Here is a 22831-nt window from a genome sequence, read left to right as displayed (position 1 = left end):
TTGATATAGATTTATATGAATTGAAGCCTTTTGAATGATATTGTGGTATATGAGGGTATATATGTGGTATATTGGGATACGTGGTAACAGGACAATTTCTCCTTCGCCCACTCAAAATGGTTGCTTCAATAATATTTCCGGTGATACTTTTAATGACTAAACGTGTGCCGTTGCATATTCTGGGTGGGTTTAAATTGCGTAGCAGAATAATTGGTAAACTAATTTTCAACTGAAGATTGTGTGGTGGCATCCCTGGTATATCCAGATAATTTAAAAACTGTGTTGGATAATTTACGGCTTCATTCTCATTAACAACACTGTCAGTTGATTTAAAAGATATCTGATCACCTGGTAACAACTGTTGAATCTGGAAGTTAATTTCGTCAACATAAACATTTTTCGCCGCCAAAATTTCACGCTCACTGAGCCAATTATGATTTAAGTAATTATTCAGTATAGCTGGAAGACACTTACAATTAATTCATATTTGGTCTCAACAAAAGTGCAGAAATTATCTGGAAGTTTGATGCACGGTGTATTTGGATGCAGTTTTATTTTATATATATATATATATATATATATATATATATATATATATATATATATATATATAAGGTTCTTGAACTCCTAAGTGGAGCATAGAGCTTCAGTGAAAACGCGCCATCGGGTTCTATTTTGCGCTAAGGCCTTCACCTCATTCCAAGACTTTCCTTGGCCTCTTATCTCGTCCATGATGGATCTTCTCCAAGTTTGTACTGGGCGACCTCTTTTTCTTTTCCCTTGGGGATTCCACTCTAGGGCAGTCTTTGCGATACTGCAACTATTTTTTCGGAGTGTGTGACCGATCCAACCCCACTTTCTGGACTTAATTTCATTTTGTACCCTCTTTTGTTCGGTCAGGTGTAGCAGATCGTCGTTTCTGATGGTGTTTTATTTTACCGTTTCCAATATGCAGCAAATGTTTGGAAAATATTTGCGCCAATAGATCATTTTGCACTTGTACTCTTATGCTAATGGTCAGTCGAACTGTTTCGACATTTCGACATAAAAATATATTGTTTTAAACATACATTAATATCATCCGTATATGTAAAAAAGAGGAATAACCGTTAATGTCTGTCATCATTAGAAGTCAACAGAGAGTAGCAAAACAGCATCACCGAATATGTTAGCTGTTTAAATCTTGCATACTTGTATGTGCCATAGTACATTCACCCCAGATAATAACTCATTTGCATCACTGCAACCATTCCACTTCTTTTTTAATGTTATTCATTGCATTTGATTTGCTATACAATTTTCTTAATCACCAGTAGTAAGTAATTTTAAAGGTTCTGGTGGAGTGGTAAGAGGTTGTAACACAACTTTTCCCGATGCGCAACAGATGCCAACGACTTTATTGTAAAACTTCAATGCCTGACAATACTGACATACTGTATCCATTGCACCAATAGCAATTTTAAAATGCGCAAAATAATTAATATCTGGGGCATATTCAAATGCAATACGATTGAATGATATACTTCTAAATCTACATTCTACTAAATGCGCGGTTGATTCTCTTTCTTGTGTTCTGGATGTAGCTATATGCTGCTCACGTGCAGCCCTCGTTCTTAATATATTTTGTGGTACACGTTGGTCACGATGTACATGAGATTCTTAAGGTGAGTTAAATTTAATTGTGAAGTTTTGTGAAATTATTAGCTAAAACAAGTTATTTGCATTAATAGTGTCAGTCTGATGCTGCATTTGAGCAATGACGTTACCAATTTGAGTAAGAGTGTGTAATGTGATAAGTAGATAGTAAGGTAAACTATTACATATTGATCATAATTATGTTAGTATAATAATGAATCGATCGGATAGCCAAGCGGGCTGGGCGGCTGGCTTCTCCTTCGCTTCAATGCGAGAGATGTCAGTTCAATCCCCAGCTCGGTGTACAGAAAACAAAAAGGCTAACGCAGCAGTTTAAAATTCTAAATTAATCTGCGGCTTAGTCTAGAATATGCTGGTATCTGATCGGCCTATGGTGGAGCAGTACGGCAAGAGATAAGGGCTTGCGGCTCGGTGATACTCCTCCATAGATCCCTACCGGAAGGGCGTGTGCCGCCTAAATACCGGGTATATATATATAATAATGAATGAAGGAGAAAGGAGATAGAATAAATTATATGCATTAACTCTTTGAGTCGTCATGGTACACACGATGTACCACCTTTTTCGGTGCTGTTAAGCGGTGGTGGTCTTATAACTGCACCATCTTTTTAATCCGTTGTCGCTTACATTGTAGTGGTACAATTTTTTGACCACTATAAAAGCCATCTACTTGATCAGGTGAAGAGTCTGAGTCTGGTTTTCCACTAGAGGTGACAACAGATATGGCTAGAGCTGCTAGATCGGAAAAATTATACATCTGCGTATACACCTCCAACATAGACAACTAATCATAGATCTATGTCTCCTGAAAACTTCATATATACTTCGGAAGTACCAGACTTTATTCAAGACCTTTATAATCCAACCCCATATAATTTGTTGGTTGTTGACAGCTTATATTGTACCTGAATGGAAGAGACACAACATCCATGCGGTAGGTACTGTAAATGTGTCTCACCGATATCTGTCTACTTGTAAGACTGATAAAAAAATGAATCAAGGAGAATATCAGTGGTTCACTAGCGATTCTGCATTGGTACCAATAACATGGAAGAATAGGAGAGCAGTACATACACTTTTTAACTTCCATAACCCTGAGGGAGTCAGTGAAGTTTAGATAAATTTGACCATAATATGTTATTGAATTACAAAATTGCAGTCGTAGTAAAAATATGTGCTTTGTGCAGCATCAAAAACAAACAAGTTAGCAATGAACGGATTTGTTTTGTGTGTATAGTTCCGCTATATTTATCTAAAAGCAAATCATGCTTTCAGAAATATCACAATTAACTGTAGGTTTGCTTTTTAACAACTGATATGGTGATACAAAACCTGTACCACCCCATAATTAAAAAAATAAAATCATAGTTGCAAAAAACATGTGATTTTGTATCAATAGTAATTAACGTGTGTTAATTAACCCTTTGTGTATTTTTTTTATCAATTCGTGAGTAAAAATATTGTTGTTCCACTAGGACATTTATTGCATGAAAACATTTGCTCCTCAAAGAGTTAAATGATATATCTCGTAAAGTTGGTTGGCTATGTTGGTGGCTATTAGCTAGTTTAAAGAGAATATAGTAAAGTGGATTAAAATAAATACATCTCTATGTGATTATATATATATATATATATATATATATATATATATATATATATATATATATATATACAGTGTAGGTAAAAGTTTATGGTCGGTATGTACCTTATGTGAGATGGAGTGAGAAACACCTATTTAAAAAGAGAGAGGCATATTAGGTCAGCCCATTATATCGTCGAAATAGCATTAGTGGAACTAAGAAAAGAGGAGAAGTTCAACGTTGCCAAACTTATTGCTTTTATTTGACCTGTTGCCTTTTTAGCATTTTAACAACGTTCTAAGATAATCAAATTTGGGCGAATTGATTTAAGCAGCTTACTGTTTTTTATTTTAAATTTACCACAATTTTTCTTTACAATAAGTTTAATTTAACATTTTGATTTCCACTTCGGAAATCGTTTTATGTAAATAAAATTTATTAATGTTTCGTATTTTAAGTACGATTTCCGAATTAAAAATCTAAACATCAAAATAAGCTTATTTTAAAGTCACATTGTGCCTTATTTCCAATGAAAATAATAAAATGCATATAACTCCACAATAATAAACCTTCATACGAAATTATTTGGCAACGTCTCATGTCACGTAGTCAAAGCACCGAATCAAAGTACGAACACAGGTAACGAACGAGTAGAGGTGGGCATTCTTTTTTTTTTCGAATCTGGAGAAAACTAATAAATATTTTTGAAAAATTTAAACGCAGAATGATAGAATACATTATTACCGAGGGCCAAAAGTGTCTGAAAACTTCTATAATGTTTATTTTAATAAGTTACAGGGGTGAAAAATAGAGAAAATTTAATGTGATTTTGAATTTTAAGTATCTCATTCAAAAAAACTTTTTGTTTATTTCGGCCCTCGGCAATATTGTCACCTTTCATTCTGCGTTTAAATTTTTCAAAAATATTTGTTAGTTTTCTCAGGATTCGAAAAAAATGAATACATTTAAAAAGCATTGGCCTGAAATTGTGCGCCTACGCTCTTAACGCAACTAAACCGATTTTCGTAAACAATAACTATGATTGTTTGACAGTAGTTTCAAGTAAGAGAGTACCTACATAAACAAACATAATGGCTATTATCGTTTATGTGTATATTTATTGAAGTGAAAGAAACTAATGAAGAATATATTTATTTTAACTTGAAAAATAAACTTAACAATACAACCCGATATTAGTAATTGTACTACGTCGGATACTATGGATGTAAGGTTACCGTTTGCTTAAATTTTATTGCAAGATTCTTCAAGGCAGCGTACCATAACAATCACTGAACTACCCTTCAAGGATTTTTGGCCACTCATTGTACTTGTTATTTCTTTAAAAGGCCGTAAAATTTGGGAAAATTGAGAACAAATAATCCAGTCTTCATTATTTAGATTTGGTCCAAGTCTAAGTCTGTATTAACTAATACAAAAGTGGAACGGATTGCCTCTTCTAACTCGGTCATTCTTTTTAACATGTAATAGGTGAAGTTCTACCTAGTTTCCACGTCTTGGATTGGCCGTTTGGGAACTTTGTTATGTTGTAATTGATACTTTAAAAGCCTTTCTAAAGATAAGGTACTTTTTTTAAAATGTGTTTTTTTAGAAACTGAAATTTGAAATTAGTGAAATAATTTCACTAATTTCAAAAGCGATCTTTTCTGAATTATGGTTTCCAGAAAAATGGCAGCAGCCTAATAAAATCGTTTTAAATTCTAAATTTTTGGTTAAATATTGTCCTGTTAATGCGATGTAACTCTCAGTTACTCCATATGTCCAAAGGTCTGTAGTAATACAGATATTTTCTACTTCTTTAACAACTTGTGATCTAATAATTTGCTTAGTTTTGGTATAACATTCCTAAAGTAATGACCCTGACGTAATGAACAAGTTTTTCTTGTTGGTGGTTTATATCCAGGAATCCATCCTGCAAACTTTTTAAAAGCTCGTTCTTCAACTATGGAAAACGGATGAAACGAGTCTTTGCATAGGTTTATTAAATCCATATCTATTTGTTTCTTTTGTTCTAAACTAATATTTTTATTAATGGAAGTATCCATCACCTTTTGACGCTTGGTTGGCGGTGGCAGTATGTCAGTACTTGTAGTAGAAGTAGTCGAAACGGACAGAAATGCGTCAGGAGAAGTTTCGATCATTGCAATATTAAGAAAGTGGACCATAAAAGCTGCATCTTCTACAAATGCGCATTTTTTGAAAATAAAATTATTCTTATACTAGAATCATTTTGACTAAGAAAAATAATTCATAATTGAATATTTACAATAAATAAATCCTTTGGCGAACTATCAATAAAGATTTGAAATCGAAAATGCAGATCAATCGTAAATCGAAACTCATTCATTAATCAGAATACCTAGTTATAAAAAACAAAAGAAAGAGTTAAGAAGCTGGTTACTTCTATAAAAAAAGAAAAAGAAGATTGTACTAGTGAAAATCAACCAGTACAAGAAAAAGAAACTGATAAAGATGACTTAAGTCCATGGTGTATTTTTTATGAATTTATTAGACATGACTCATCTAAACATACACCTGTATCTAGAGATATAAAAGAAGTCGACATGTATTTGTCTGATGATATTACCCACAAAAAATTTCGAACGGTGATTGGAACTGTCCATTACAGTGTTGGAAAAACCATCGCCATGTATATCCTAACTTAACCACTATATTCATAAAATATTGTAGTATTGTAACAAAATCTGTTCATTGTGAACACATGTTCAAAATCTGGTTTAATTTTAAACAAAAGAAGAAACAACAAGAAAAGTGGAAAAACGTATGTTTTTAAATGTCAATTTAGACGATTCGCGATTTAATAATGTTTCATGTAAATGTAAGTACTATTTGTATTGTTTAATTTATTTTTTAAGTTATAATAAATATATCCTTCGTTAGTTTCTTTCAATATAATAGCCAATATGTTTTTTGTGTACTCGCTTATTTGAAACTACTGATAAACAATCAACTAGTTACAGTTTACGAAAAACGGTTCCGATAAAAATGTCAACGACCCACCTCTAGTTTCTTAGGATAGGAACCAGAGATATGTATATCTCAGATCGGAACTAATCGAAACTAATCGGAACTAATCGTCTTACTACTGGGCAATGGGCAGCAATAAGAAATATGGAGGGGAGACCAAGGGGAAATATGATTGTTATCTTTGTCTGTTCGCTGAAAATATGATTTTATATCTGCGTTAGATATCCTGTTAAATTTTACCATACCGACCATAAACTTTTACCTACACTGTATATATATATATATATATATATATATATATATATATATATATATATATATTGTTATGCTATTTAAATTGTATTATATTGCTTATTAAAAAAAAATCCTGTCTATATTTATGAAATGATCTAATCTCCAATTAATCACAATAAATCAGCATTAATTAATTACAATCTCAGGCTATTTAACTCGTACTATTTACCTTGATCGTGGATTCAAAATATTTTCCAATTGGCTTCCTAATTGGGATAGGTAATATGACCTGAATAAAATACATAGAATTTCAACTGAACTATATGTGAGATGTCCTTTATTTTAATAAAATTTTATATAACAATCAATCCTGTAATATTTGCAATATACTAATTTTAAATATACGAGAAGTTGTTTTCTATCATGGACCCAAATGTTATTTTACATTGATTTTTCATATGTGTTATAACTAAGCTCTTTTAATAGTTCTTTTTTTTTTAAGTGATCGCAAAATTAATTGTCTCTATTATTTATTCAATTTATTTAATTAATAAATGAAAATCACACTCCGGCTCTAATGAAAATTGACTGACCTTTCCTTCTCTGCCGCTGCAGTTCTATGGCCACGCCACAACAAAAAAATCCTTTCTCTGCTTCTGCTCCTATTGTGGTCCAGATGACGTACACCTTTCTCCTATCTGTCCTTGTATCTGCAACCCAACAACTCGTGTTGGTCTATGCAGCCTCCTTTTGAGCCAATCTCCGCGCCTGTTTATAACTCCAAATGTTTCCGGCTTCGTCTGCTATTCATATTCTTATACCCCTTGGTTTTCTATCTCTCTGTACCCCGTTCCTCACACTGCTCAGCTTTTACACAGCAAATAAACACACCCGGTAAATTACGTCTTCGGGACTTCAAACAAACACAAATCACAAAGCTCCTTCCTTCTTGGACCACGAAAACTGACTAACCAACTTTTTTTTCTCTCTCCTATCTCATAGCCAAAATCAACCTCCTTGCATTCAAAAATTGACCAATAAAAATCATGCACCTCTGTGACGTATATCGTTACCAACCAACTCTCTCTATAAAACGTCATTCGGGTAATTCCAGAAAACAACCTTCTTTAATTATTTTAACTAAATCTATCTGCTTTACAAATATTTCTTACTAATAGCTACAAACGATACCTGTTTCTCAATTCAATGTCTTTTGTTAATAAACTTTTACCGATATAATCTTTCGGGGAGAAAACCCACCGCAAATCCCGGTCTATTGTTTCAACACTTTCTATATACACTTTTATTCCGGGTAAATCCATTCCACAATACCCGACTTATTTAAATTTCTTATCGATAATATTTGAAAGTCTTGTCTCTGAGGCCTAATGAACAATTCTTCGAACAACTTAAAATACATATTTTGTCTTATACAAGATGTTTGAAAATTTATATGCCCGTGTCTTTATGAAATATCAATAATTTTAATTTTTATTTAAGTAATAAAATTTGTATATCGGTTTTTATTGCTTATGGACATTCATAAGTACAACAATATATATATAGTATATATATAGTATATATATCGTTATAAGCCGATGTCGTTATATCAAACAACAGTAATACTGTGCATACATATGAATATATAGTTTTCGAAAACATTAACTTCCTATAGTTAAGCCATTCGGAGCTATATAAGATGCTAAATATTGTTTGAATAGCGTTTTTGAAAAAAAGTTATTTACTTTTATTGTCAATGAAATACATTAAAACAAAAAAAAAAAAACAGTTGCTTACTTTTATTGTCAATGATATAAGTTAAAACAAAAAATCTGTATTCTGTAAATCTGTATAAAGCCTATTTTCAAGGATAGCATAAACTATTGCTTCTGCAATTGGAAGAAATCTGTCATTTTTGGCTGCTTTAAATTGTCCAGTATTCTATCGTATCATATTTTCTAAAGTTGTGAAACAGTTGTATGCTTCTTGATTTACGTTTTGCATTAAGATAAAGTTTCTTACAACGTTTAAAGTACTTTCCACATCTTGTCTATTAGGACCTTCTTATTATTATGTGCAAATGGTCAACCACCTATAATGACACTTGTGAATCATAATTTGTAAATTTCCGAAGAAGTTTATTGGGCGACAGTTAAAAAGCATATTTATTTGTAGCCACGGCCGGGCCAAAACGTCAAAAACACGTTTTTCGATCTTATTATCTCTCGTTATAACCAAATGTGCCTCACTATAGGGGGTTATAGTTCAATAGAAATTTGACATCTAATGTACCTCGTTATAAGCGAAACCTCGTAATAACCGTGTTCGTTATAGAGTATATATATATATATATATATATATATATATATATATATATATATATATATATATATATATATCCCGTGCCAATCCTCACCCTAACCCACAGCTAGGCCACGTCACCATCGACGGTATAAATGAACCGTCCCCTGTTCCCAGTCGTAGTAGTGAAGTGAATAGTGATCAGTGCAGTAGTGTCTGGCGGTTAGGGAGTTTGAGACCTCGGAAGCCCTGAAGAAGACATCAGAGAGGATGTCGAAAGCTCGGCGCAATGGAAATCCTCTCGGTTCAACCCGGAAGATTGGTGAGTTTAATATTAATTTTTATAATAGTATTAGTATAATCTTAGCTCTAGGTTTAATATATATATATATATATATTAAACCTAGAGCTAAGATTAATACTATTATAAAAATTAATATTAAATATATATATATATATATATATATATATATATATATATATATATATATATATATATATATATATTATTAGTACGTTATTGGTAATGAGTAGACTTCGGCAAATATGCAAATAAAAATGTAGAAAATATGCGCATAAATATGCACGTGTTTACCCGAAAATATGCAAATATTTTACAAAATATGCATACAAATAAATAAAAAAATCGTAAAATAGTAACAATTTTATTTAAAAAAAAAAGTGTACATAACTAAATATTTCCTACTATTCATTAAGATTTACATTTATTTTAAGTAACTACATCATTTTTGAGTATGAATAAACTTATTTAGAATTATGGTAACAATAAATGACCAAGTGGTGTTCAAAATTTTCTAACAAAAACTTGTGGCTTCTGTCTGAGTACATATATTTATATATGGAAAAACTTCGTTCAACATCAACTGATGTAACGGGAGCATTTTTCAAACTAACCAAAACATTTGGTTCTAAATTAATTGTTTCCGAAATATTTCCAGCTAGAACACTGACTACTTCAGAAAGAATATGGTAACCTTTATTTTTTTCCATAGTAGCTTCAAATTTTTTTAAAATATCTTTTCTAATATTACCTCTAACGTTCCGACAACATGACGCAAATTCTTTTATTAATGCTGTACTTTCGAACAATGACAGTTTTGGTGATTCTAACTGAGTAATTGTTTTTTGAACAAAACTAAAATTTGATTTTATAAATGAAAGTTCTTGTTGAAGCAAGTTACTCTGAAAAGTTTGTTTAGAATCCAAAAGAGATTGGGAACTTTCATCTGTTAACGTATCAATTATGTTCTTTATTTTAACAAAATGATCTGCATAAAAATTAGCTGCTTCTAACCATGTTCCCCATCGCGTTAAAATAGGTTGTGGTGGAAGAGGAATGTTAGGTAGCATTTCTTTATAAAGTTGAATTCTTATAGGAGATTTAAGAAATACTTTTTTGACACTGGATATCATGGTATTTACAAGAGGAAACTTTTTTCGTATTTCCTCTGCAACTCTGTTTAATCCATGCGCTACACAAGTAACATGTATTAAATCTGGGAAAAATATTTTAAATTTTGTCCTGCTTTCACCATATAAGGAGCAGCATCCGATAAAATAAGCAGTAATTTATTAGAAGGAATAGTTGTCGGAAGAAAAAAAGTTGCTAATGTTTCTTGTATAAAACGCGAAATTGTTAAAGCATTTGTTTTCTCAAGTTGCTGGCATGAAATAAGATGAGATTTTGGTAAGGTATCTTCTTTAAGAACACCAATCAATAAATGAGCCTTTAAATAAATATACTTTCCTGAGGAATCAGTGGTTTCGTCTACAGATATGTAAAAATAATTATCTGCAATTTCTTCCTTAATATTAATTAACACCGACGAGTATAGCCCGTTCACATTATTTCTTCTTAGAGACCGATCACTTGGAACATTAAGTTTGCAATATTTTTTTAGAAACGAACTAAAATTTACATTTGCTAATTTTGAAAGCGGTATGTTTGCAGACACTAATGCGCGACACAAGTCTTCATTAAAAGTTTCTTGCTCATCTAATTTTTTTGAAGTAGATTGGAAACATTTAGCCATTGAAGTTTGATGTTTTCCTCCTATTTTTCCTTTTTTTGCAATGTGTGAAGCAGTTCTCACATGTTGGTCTATCTGAAATTTCTTCTCACATGCTATCTATAAATAAAAATAAAAACTTTTTTTTTAACCCAACCTTTAAAATATAAAAATATACAAGGTGTTTTTGGTTAATCAAATAACTGGTTTGGAAAAAAAACACTCGCTAAGTGTTTTAAATGCAGTATTAATCCACAAATTAGTTTTTGTTACTAACCATTAGTACATCATATAACTTATTTTAAAATTCAACAAAAGTTTTTTTGTTTGTTAATTCAATTACAATAAAAATAATTGTGTTTTAGAATAGCTGACTTCATAAAAAAAGTAAAGGTGAAAAATGTTTCTAAATACACACCATTGTATTGTACCATGGACAATTTTTTCTCACTAAAGGAAGCTATTTTTCATTTAAAAACAACCTACGAGTACTAAATTTCAAGTAAATACGTTTATTGGTTTTAAAGTTATTGTTGTTATTAACTAAAAGAATTTAATTTTTTTTAATTTTAACACCCTGTATCTCGAAAAGTAAATAAGTTTGACCCCTCATTAACTATATCGTTTTGTTCAATTTTTCGAGAAGTATCTACAGTCAAACGTTGTAAGTCACATTTGGAAACACCCTGTATGTATGAAATATTAGATATTTAATAGAAAATATTAGATACTTACAATTTTGCCACAGACTGAACAGTAGATTTTTCCCATATCCATAGACAGCTCTTTATAAGGTTTAATCCAAGTTGAAGCACTGGTTGTTTTAGGCATTATAAAATCACAATCTTCCTTTTTGTTACGCACAACGAGTGTTTACGCTTTGAATATCAAAACAAAAATGATTTACAAATCTGAGCATCAAATTAGAAATGTTTAGGTACCTAATTCAATAAACTGGGAGATTTTGGAAAATCCCTAAATTAGGAACAAAACTATTAGCCGTTTACCTGCTGTTAAGATACAATAAATTGTAGATAGATTTGGGGATTAGATCATAAAATGCAAATGAGCGAACCCTTAGCGATTATCCAATAACTGAATGCCTCAGTGACCGAGACTTTCTAAGAATGTTGAGGGCTACTTAAATTGATCTTCTTTGAAATTGTAAATGTTTTGTACCTGTAGAGATTACGTACTTAGATCATTTCTTGATTAAAATGACTACAAAATTTTATACAAGAATTGAAATAAATTGGTATGTTTAAAAATTTTCAAATACAGTATAAAAATCTGAACTTTTATGCACTTTATGCAAACTTTTATACAAATATGCCAAAATATGAAATATTTGCATAAAATATGCACAATATGCAATATGCATATTTGCCGAAGTCTAGTAATGAGTTAAACTTGAAAGCTCAAACAAACCACAGTTTTACTTAAAGCCCAATCGATGACTACAAAACCCAATACATCTATAATATGATAATATATCATATATATATATATATATATATATATATATATATATATATATATATATATATATATATATATATATATAATATTTTAGAACATTACTGCACTGATCATTAATCAGTACATTACTCCTGCTGGGAACAGCGGACTTAGGTAGGCGTGGGGGTTGACCCGAAAATTTCTGACTGCACGATTTTGATTGGAGGGTGGAACGGACGATATTTTCTTTATGAGAGGTCTCCATGTCGAATGTAACCGGATGCGTCATCTCTTTTATTGAGACAATTTGGCCTTTTTTCAATTTCTATGGCTTCTTGGATAGTTCTTCAAGGTAGTGTTGACCTAAAGCTGAAATTGAATGGGAATTGCGAACAGAAGTGGAATGTTTTAAATCCTATTTTGGACTCTACTATTTGTTTGGTCTATATAAGGTCGGGGGCAGTCTGCACAAGAAATTTCATATGAGGGTCTGAGTCTTTGGGTTAAGATTGAGTGGAAGATTGATGTCTGTGGATGCTCCTATTGATGTGCTTTCGCGGTAACCGTTTTGGATGGGCACTTGTTTTAAACTAGAGGGATATCCTAAGAATTCAAAAATGATTTTTAATTTGAAAAATCTCAGTGGCTTACCATTCTTTTCTTTAAAAAAATTGAGACCGTTGCCCTTATTCGCATAAATGATAAATATAGAATTCCATATAGAATGTCAAAAAATGCGCATTAACCACACTTAAAACCAACCAAATTTCATTTGCATATCTCCATATAGATTCGCTTTTCCGATCAATAAATAATCGTTAATTTGTAAGAAAAATTTTAACACCCCGTATTTCGTAAAAGGAAGCATTTGCGGACATTAGTTTATACAGCAAACTGTCATTATTTTTCATGTAGAATCACTCTCTGAATTAGTTGAACGCATTTACTAAAACTCTGTATATTTAGCAAATATATATTATTCAAAAGGACTAAAAATCGGCACTTTGAACCTCTGTGACTCAGAAACATTTGATTTCTGATATTGATCAGCATGACTACCTCTGCAAAGTTTCAGCCAATTTAACTGAAACTACTTTTACATACGAAAAGTGCTTGGGTCCTTTATTTTGAAAAAAAAGCCGTTGAGTATAAAAAATAGTTCAATTTCAAGAATATTTAGCCCACAACACCCGTATCACGCACGCTTGTACGGGTAGGGCGTGATTAAGGTAAAGTCATTTTATTAGTGAAATAAAATTTCTCTGTTAGCTTCCAGCTGAGTGTATTGTTTAGAATTGTTAACATTTTATATTAATTTTGTGAAAATCTGTTCGTGCTGTTCTACTGATAGTGCCAAGACGTATTTTATATGTAGATACCATCATTTGTAAAATACATAAATCAGCGGTATATGTAGGTTAGTAGGAACAGTTTTGCTCTTGATGCAGCTATGTAGAAAAAATTACTGAATTCTTCGCTACGTGTGTCCTTTAGCAAAGTGTGTAGGTATTTGTATTTCTTTAAAGTTTATGTCGAAAGATTTCTTCTGTAGGACATCAAATAATATATCCGTAAGGCCAAATATGTTAAAATTGATCACCAGAGCTCACGCGTTCGATCCTTTACATCAACAACGGCAATTTCATTTCTAAAAATTATAACGAGGGCACATGAAGCCGTCGGTCTAACTGGTCTGTAGATCGACACTAGTGACCTGAAACAGGGTTAAAGATGCAATAATCGCCGGAATAATCCGAAAAGAACTCCACGACAAAATGTAATACGATATTATTATTATTACAAAGAGGGCAAATTCAAAATTTTCCAATTTACTCAAAAAGCTTTGCCTTACTGATACTTGATCTGATCATCTGATGAAGCATCTTGTATAATTTTTTGGAAAACTTATTTCAGAGATTAACATTGCCTTGTATTTTAAAGTTAGATTTCCTTCGTGTTACGGCGAAAGTAGAAATTCTCCTCCCAACAATATGTCAGAAACCTGAGTTCGCTTAGCCGAATTGTGAAAGAAGGAAGGCGATACTCGTAACTGTTGTAAAAAAATTCGGCACTTTTTTTCCGTAATCTCGTAAAAACCAAAACACAGCACATATTTTCGGGTAGAACTTTCATATTCATAAAGAGCGCGTGTTACGTTAAAAAAATCAGAGAAATCAGTTTTGTTCCACAAACATTCATCATCATTCTGAGCGTATTCTATCATGGTGCAGCTTCCCTTACATAGTCTTTCTTCATTTCTGCCCACGATTGTTTAATATTCGCTTTTCTGTGCCATGTTGTACCGGCTCGTTTCCTTATGCCATAGTCCCATTTTAAATTTGAACGTCTTCTTGGTCCTTTGACGCCTCTTAGATACCACAGTGTAATTCTAGTGGATCAACTATTGTCAGTTCTTCTCGCTAAAATGTCTTGCCCATTGCCATTTTAAAGATTTAATTCTGGGGATTACATCAGTTACCTTGGTTTTCTGTCTGATCTATTCTTTTTAGATTTCTATTATTTCTGTTATTGTTCGAGTTTAATGTCATTATATTAGAATGTATTAAAAGAATGAAAAATACGAGTTAAGATGTTTTGTTTTTTGAAGTTATACTTCTATACGCGCGCTCCACGTTGGAAATTTGTATGGGAGTGAATCTGTGAAATCATTACATATGTAAGATAATGAGTAAGAGAGAGACAGAAGATATATTTTCTCTGTCTCTCGAATATAAAATGTTCCTTTTGTATATATAATTTAATATTATACAGTAGATGTATATATAATTTAATATTATACAGTAGACTCCCTCTATAACGAGAACTGAAATGGCAGACTAATTACCTCGTTATAAGCGGATCTCGTTATATCCAACAACAATAATACTGTGCATACATATGAATATGTAGTTTTCTAAAACATTAACTTTCTATAGTGAAGCCATTCGGAGCAATATAAGATGCTAATAAATATTGTTTGAATGGCGTTTTTAAAACAAAGTTGTTTACTTTTATTGTCAATGAAATGCATTAAAACAAAAAAGAGTTGTTTACTTTTACTGTCAATGATATACGTTAAAACAAAAAATCTGTATTCTGTAAATATGTATAAAGCGTATAAAGTTATTTTGTCATTTTTGACTGCTTTAAATTGTCCAGTATTCTATCTATCATATTTTCTAAAGATGTGAAACAGTTTTATGCTTCTTCATTTGCGTTTTGTCCTTGGATAAAGTTTCTGACAACCTTTAAAACACGTGTGAATGGTCAACCCAATACAATGACACTTGTGAATCATACATTTTACATTTCCGACTAAGAATCATAAATTGTAAGAAGTTTATTGCGGGCGGCCCGCAGTTAAAAAGGGTATTTATTTATAGCTACGACCGGGCCAAAACGTAAATAACACGTTTTTCAATCTTATTTTTTCTCGTTATAAGCAAATTTACCTCGCTATAAAGGGTTATAGTTCAATAGAAATTTCACGGGACATCTAATGTACCTCGTTATAAGCGAAACCTCGTAATAACCGTGTTCGTTATAAAGGGAGTATACTGTATATATATATATATATATATATATATATATATATATATATATATATATATACATATAATATTATACATATAATAAAATATTTATTAATATTATTATTTATGTGATATGTTTTGAATTATTTATTAAATGTTCATAATTATATTATTCTTTTGTATTTCAAAATAATAATCTCAATAAATCACTGTATGATCCAGAACTGTCAATTTTGAAATACATTTGTCTTATGTCCTCGGTAGTGTAGTAGTCAGTATCCCCGCCTGTCACGCGGGAGACCGGGGTTCGATTCCCAGTCGGGGAGGACTTTTTTGTTAATATTATTACATTATTGTCATTTTTAAATACTTATGGATATTTGGCTTTTACTTTGTATTGTATTATTATATGGAATTATGTTGCACTGTATTGTAGTGTATTTTTTTATGTATATTATTGTCATTTTTAAATACTTATTAATGTGGCAGTTTAATTTATATTGTATTATTTTAGGTCTAAATTTTGTATTTTAAATATCATTTTACCGTTTTCTAAAATAAAATTAGAAGACTTTTCTAACAACGAAAAACAAACTTGTACTAAATATAAGCAAAAGCCTAGCTCGTATATGGAACTTGCTTTGCTAAAAGACAGTTCAAATCGAGAAAAGCATATCTACAATAATACTCATAACATTTTATGCCCAAACACAAATGCTGAACAAGATGAAAACACAATTGTATTATTATATTAATAACAAAATAAACAATGAATTTTACTGCAGAGTATGTGTAAAAAAAATTTGCATTCAACTCCTTTCGTACATATATGAAAATAAAATATACATTTTCATCAAAATATTGATTCAATCCTTCATTGTTAGTAAGTTGTTATTAATTCTGTTTCTCTTTCTGACATGTCTTACCTATAGAATTACATAATAATATGTAATGATTGTGCAGATTGACTCCCAAATAAATTTGTAACGGCGAATGCGTGTATAGAAGTGTAACTTCCACCGGCAGTCCCACTGGACTGCCACACCAGTTTTTTTATATAAAAATGGGGCCGCATATGAAAAAAAGAAGAAAGATGTTCTGACAACAATAACAATGATGAATATAAAATTCCTAATTGTATGTCAAAAAATGCGCAATAACCAACTCTTAAAAACCACCAAATTTCATTTGCATATTTCAACCTGTTTCAGAGCAGTAAATAAAATCGTTAGTTTGTAAAGAAAAACTTACACTCCGTATCTCGGAAAAGGAAGCATTTGCGGACATACGTTTATATAGCAAACTGGCATTTTTCATGCAAAATCACTCCCTGAAGTTGGTTGAACGCATTTACTAAAACTCTGTCTTTTATAAATATGTATTATTCAAAAGAACTAAAAACCGACACTTTGAACCTCTGTAACTCAGAAACAGTTGATTTCTGAGTCTCGGCGCAATAACTTTTTATCAGCATGACCAAAGCTACCTCTCTACCAAGTTTCAGCCAATTTAAGTGAAACCCCTTTTACATAAAAAAGTGCCGCGGTCCTTTATTTTGAAAAAAAAAACAACTTTTGGGTCCTTTGACGATAATTAACATTTTTTTCGTGTTGAGTGTCACCAAATTTGTAGTTATGGAATTTATGTGTCTAGTTAGTTCCTAGGATTTTTTAGTACTAAATTGCCGCTCCCCATCCAAAGAATCAGCCAAAATATTATTAGTTGGTCAGTTGAATCGTTACTTATTTACTTAATCCGAAACCAGCGTAAGTTCGCTGAATAGACTCTAATTATATGCATTTACTATATTAAATTTTCTGCATATTACAAATCCACGATGTTTTGAATTGATGCAATTACAGATAATTCCTGTAGATAAATTGATAAAAGGCAGATTCCAGGATAATTTTGAATTTCTGCAATGGTTCAAGAAATTTTTTGATGCAAATTATGATGGGCGGCAATATGAAGGCTTGGAAGCGAGAGCGGGTGTTTCTCTAGGTTCGGGAGCCACTAACAACGGCCACAGCGTCCAGCACCACATCGCTCCAGCCCCAAAACCCCATATACAGAATAGACAGGGTAACCATTGAATGATGCTTAGAGGATATAGCATTTTACTTAGATATTTGAATTTTCTGATAATATACTAGGCGGTTTTTAAGTTTAGACTTACAAAAAATGTTGGGTAATTAATATAGAAAAAGACAACAGCTCTGTAGAAAAACAAGTTTTTTTGTCTTTTCTGTCTAAAGTCTTCGCTTATAGTGTCTCATTTTTCAGTCTGGTTAGACCTGCTCGGTCAGTGGTAGAACGGAAGACAGACCAAGAGAGAGAAAAAAGGGTTCTTAAACAAGATTCCTACATAACAGAGTAATCGCACTACATGTAGCTTTATCTACTTTGGATAACCGAAAATAAAAATCACTTATACATAATTCGGAATATATTGACATAAATTGTACGCCACGCTCATCAGGAAGTAGTCTTAATAGACAAACTATCAACAATATTAGAAATTCGTTAGCAAAAATACATAGATCCGTAGTGGCTGCAAGCTTAAATTACTAAGATGTATACAGAGTGTCCTGATTTACTTTACTTTTTTTTACCTAATTTTTTTTATTATTTAGTTACACTCTTTAGCAATCAAAAAGTGAGGTCTTCTCCAGTGACAAGACCCATTTAACCGTTTCTCAAGTCAGCTGGCCAGTTCCTTTTGAGTCTTCTATTGGCATTATGTTCTATTAAAAATTGAAGTAAAGGGTTACTGTGTGATTCCAGTCCTTCGTGCTATATTTATTTAGTGATCACATCCTGTATGAACAGGATTCTTAGGTCTTCATGAAGCGTTAGGTTTGACACATACCAGGGTGCATCAGTTATCGTTCGCTGTATTTTCAATTGGCTTCTTTGAATTATGGTTGTGTTTGACACATCGCACATCCCAGAGTTGGATTCCATACGTCCAGATAGGTTTTATGATAGCTTTATAGACAAGGATTTTTATTTTCTAGGGTCAGTTTCGATTTCCTACTGACTAACCAGTTTAGATTTTTCATTCTTAGATCAATTTGTTTCCGCTTCTTAAGAATAGTTTTTTCCAATTGAGTTTTGAGTCAAGATGTATTCCTAGGTATTTCGTGCTAGAGGATTGAGGAAATTGAATATTATTAAGTGAAGCTAGGGGACACTAGTCTCTTCTTAAGGTAAAAGTCACTTGGACTGATTTTGTTTCATTCAATTTTAATTCTCCACTTGTTTGACCATGTCTCGATTTCATTCAGTTGTACCTGTAGAATGTTATATGCCATAGTTGGATTTTCGTCGACTGCAAGGATGACAGCATCATCTGCAAACGTACCAGTGATGGTTTCATTATTGGAGGGTAGATCTACTGTGTATAGCACATATAATATTGGTCCAAGAACGCTGCCCTGTGGGACACCAGATTTTATGGGAAAATTATTGGAATTACTTTCATTCACTCTTGTTCGGAGTTCTCTCCCACTTAGATAGGACTTAACAGTTTCAGGTAGGTGATGGGAAGATATTTCTTGATTTTGAAAATCAGGCCTGTGTGACAAACCTTGGCAAAGGCTTGACTAACATCTAGAAAAGCAGCTGTACAATACTGTTTACTTTCCATTGCAGAATTTGTGGAGTGTACTATTCTGTGAACCTGCTGTATCATTGAATGTTCTTTTCTGAAGCCAAATTGGTGGTTGGGTATCCATCCCTCCGTATTGGGGTCTGAGTTAATTTTTTTGTAACAGTAACTTTTCAAGTATTTTGGATGCGATTGGTAGTAGACTTATTGGCCTATATGATGAAACCTCATTTGGATTTTTTCTTGTTTTTGGAATTAGTATTATTTCAGCGGCTTTAAAGAGCTTTAGCTAGTAATTTGACCGTAGAATGGCATTGAAGATGAGAGTAAAAGTATGATTCCTTTATCTAGCAATTCCTTTATCATCTTGAGTGTTGTTTTGTCCAGCGCAGGAGATTTTCTTATGTTTAAATATTGAATTTCTTGTCGAACTTCGTCTTTGGTTAGTGGTCTGATTACTCATATGTTCGCTGGAAGGTTATTTCAATTTCAATGTCTGGAGCTTCGTTGTTGGGAGTAAATACTTGACCTAGGTGTTTGGCAAATAGCATTGTTTTTTCCTCATCACTTCTGTCCTACTGTAGTGTTGGTCCCTGTTGGTTTCTAATTGGAGGTACCGGAGTTTTAGGTTTTTGGGCGTTTTGATCGGTTTCCATATTGAGTTATCGTGCCGGTTAAGATTTGTTATGTAGTTTATGTTATCTAAGTAAGGGGTTACTGTGTGATTCCAGTCCTTCGTGCTATATTTAGTGATCACATCCTGTATGAACGGGATTCTTAGGTCTTCATGAAGCGTTAGGTTTGACACATACCAGGGTGCATCAGTTATCGTTCGCTGTATTTTCTGGATATTTCTACTCATGTTCGCTGGAAGGTTATTTATGTCTCTTTTAATTTCAATGTCTGGAGCTTCGTTATTGGGAGTAAATACTTGAGCTAGGTGTTTGGCAAATAACATTGTTTTTTCCTCATCACTTCTGGCCTACTGTAGTGTTGGTCTGTGTTGGTTTCTAATTGGAGGTACCGGAGTTTTAGGTTTTTTGGAGTTTTTGATCGGTTTCCATATTGAGTTGTCGTGCCGGTTAAGATTTGTTATGTAGTTTGTAAATTACCGTTCTTGTGCATCTAAGTTTGGATTTAAGTTGATTGATTAGCCTGTTTAATGTAGTCTTGTCTACTGGGGCATGGGTTCGGTGCCATTTGGTCCTGTGCCATTTAGTCCTGTGCCGTTTGATCCGAGCTTTCCTTTTTTGAGCTACCAACTTTTTTATTTCAACTGGGATGTATTGGACTTTGCTACCTGTATTGTTCGCAGGTGTGGCATTTTGTACGGCCTCTATGAGAGTGTTGTTTAAGGCATCTATTTCCCTTGTTGTTTTGGGGCTTACTTGTAGACTGATATCTTCTAATTTGCTACGGTATTTGTCCCATTTAGTTTTCCCAGTGTGCAGGCTTGGTGTGGCCGTTTTGTAGACTATGGAGCTGCTAATGGTTGCTATAATTGGAGAGTGGTCGGATGAAAGATCATAGCTTGGCATGACTTCCATGTAAGCAGGAGAGGTGCTTCGAATGATAAATAGATCCAGCAGATGAAGTGTTTTGTTTGGATCTGTTGGCCAGTGTATGTAGGAGAGCCTGTTAACAAAAGGTGGTAGTTATTTTCATGAATTAGGCTTACTAGTTATCTTCCTTTAGTTGTTGTGAGACGAGATCCAAATAATACATGTTTGCTGTTGAAGTCCTACAATGAATTTATGTGCCTAGAGTTTCAAACAAATTTTTGAAATCTTCTTTCTTTAAGTTATATCGGGGTGGACAGCAGACTGCTGCGACTCAGTTCGTAAGACCTCATGCTGACTTTGGTAACTGTAGTTATCAACTGTTGTGGTAGTTCTGCATGTTTAATGGTATTTTTTATCAGAATAGCCGATCCAGCTTGGGCTGATTGTCTGGGTGGTTTGAGGAATAGGTTGTGTAGTGAGGTATCTTGAAGTAAGTTTTACTTGTGAATTGGGTTTCACTGATTAATAGAATGTTAATTTTGTTGTGTAGTAGAAATAAATCGACCTCATTTTTGTGCTGTAGTAATCCATTGACATTCCACTCTGCTATTTTAATGAAGCTATTTTTGATATAAACGCTGTTAGCAAGTTTAGGACCGTGGTGTTTTGTTGGAACATATTATATATTGGAACATATTTTTAAATTCCTAAACGAATTTTTTCATTGTCATTAATATTTGGTTGTTGTTCGGTACCATTTCTTACTGCATTACCATAACTGCCTTGCGATTGTTTTGGATAATGGGATAGAGGCACTGATGTCGTTGTGCACATTGTAGATCAACGATATGAAGATATTTTTTTAATGGATCAACCGATATTCTAATTTAATCAGTTCAGTGTTATTCAAAGGATTCAATTCAATAAATTTTGATTCAGTCTATTTAGATTTTAAGTATTGAATTTTAATTTCTCTCCTTTTATGTAGAATAGTAGTAGTAGTCTACAAATTATTGTTGGTAGTGTGTTAAATTTTCTTATGTAGTTTTTATTATGATTATATTTTTAAGAATAATAAATAATGGAGCAATAGAATATAGTATCGAATATTTAGTTGCCCTTTGCAACTGCAGCCGTTTATTGTATGGTAAAATAAAACCATGTGTTGCTTCATAAGATGATGTAGTTTCCTATCTTGTAGTCAAGAATAACTGTTTGTAGCTGAAAGTTTTAACTTTGCCAACCCATCGACTTGGATCTCCAGGTTATTTTGAGTTAGTTACTAATAACGTGAATAGATTCCCATAGTGTTTCTTCATCTTCAACTTATTCTTTTTGAGAGACAATTTAACACACACACACACACACACACACACACACACACACACACACACACACACACACACACACACACACACACACACACACACACACACACACACACACACACACACACACACACACACACACACACACACACACACACACACACACACACACACACACACACACACACACACACACACACACACACACACACACACACACACACACACACACACACACACACACACACACACACACACACACACACACACACACACACACACACACACACACACACACACACACACACACACACACACACACACACACACACACACACACACACACACACACACACACACACACACACACACACACACACACACACACACACACACACACACACACACACACACACACACACACACACACACACACACACACACACACACACACACACACACACACACACACACACACACACACACACACACACACACACACACACACACACACACACACACACACACACACACACACACACACACACACACACACACACACACACACACACACACACACACACACACACACA

General features: G+C 32.9%; 1 protein-coding gene across 2 annotated transcripts in view; it reads left to right on the top strand.

Annotated features, from left to right (window-relative positions):
* Eb1 (microtubule-associated protein RP/EB family member 1) overlaps positions 1-22831 on the top strand; it is a 101716-nt gene that overhangs the window by 33277 nt on the left and 45608 nt on the right. Inside the window, exon 3 of one of the 2 annotated variants that reach the window (XM_072532050.1) lies at positions 17661-17880. The exons of the other annotated variant lie outside the window; for it this stretch is intronic. Coding sequence (XP_072388151.1) covers positions 17661-17880 — 220 coding nt within the window. The remainder of the gene's footprint in view (positions 1-17660; positions 17881-22831) is intronic. 2 annotated transcript variants of the gene reach the window in all.

The sequence above is a fragment of the Diabrotica undecimpunctata genome, chromosome 5 (genome assembly GCF_040954645.1).
Source record: "Diabrotica undecimpunctata isolate CICGRU chromosome 5, icDiaUnde3, whole genome shotgun sequence".
NCBI classification, from domain to species: Eukaryota; Metazoa; Arthropoda; class Insecta; order Coleoptera; family Chrysomelidae; genus Diabrotica; species Diabrotica undecimpunctata.
Note: the sequence above shows the minus strand (reverse complement) of the source record. Positions and strands in the feature narration are given on the sequence as shown.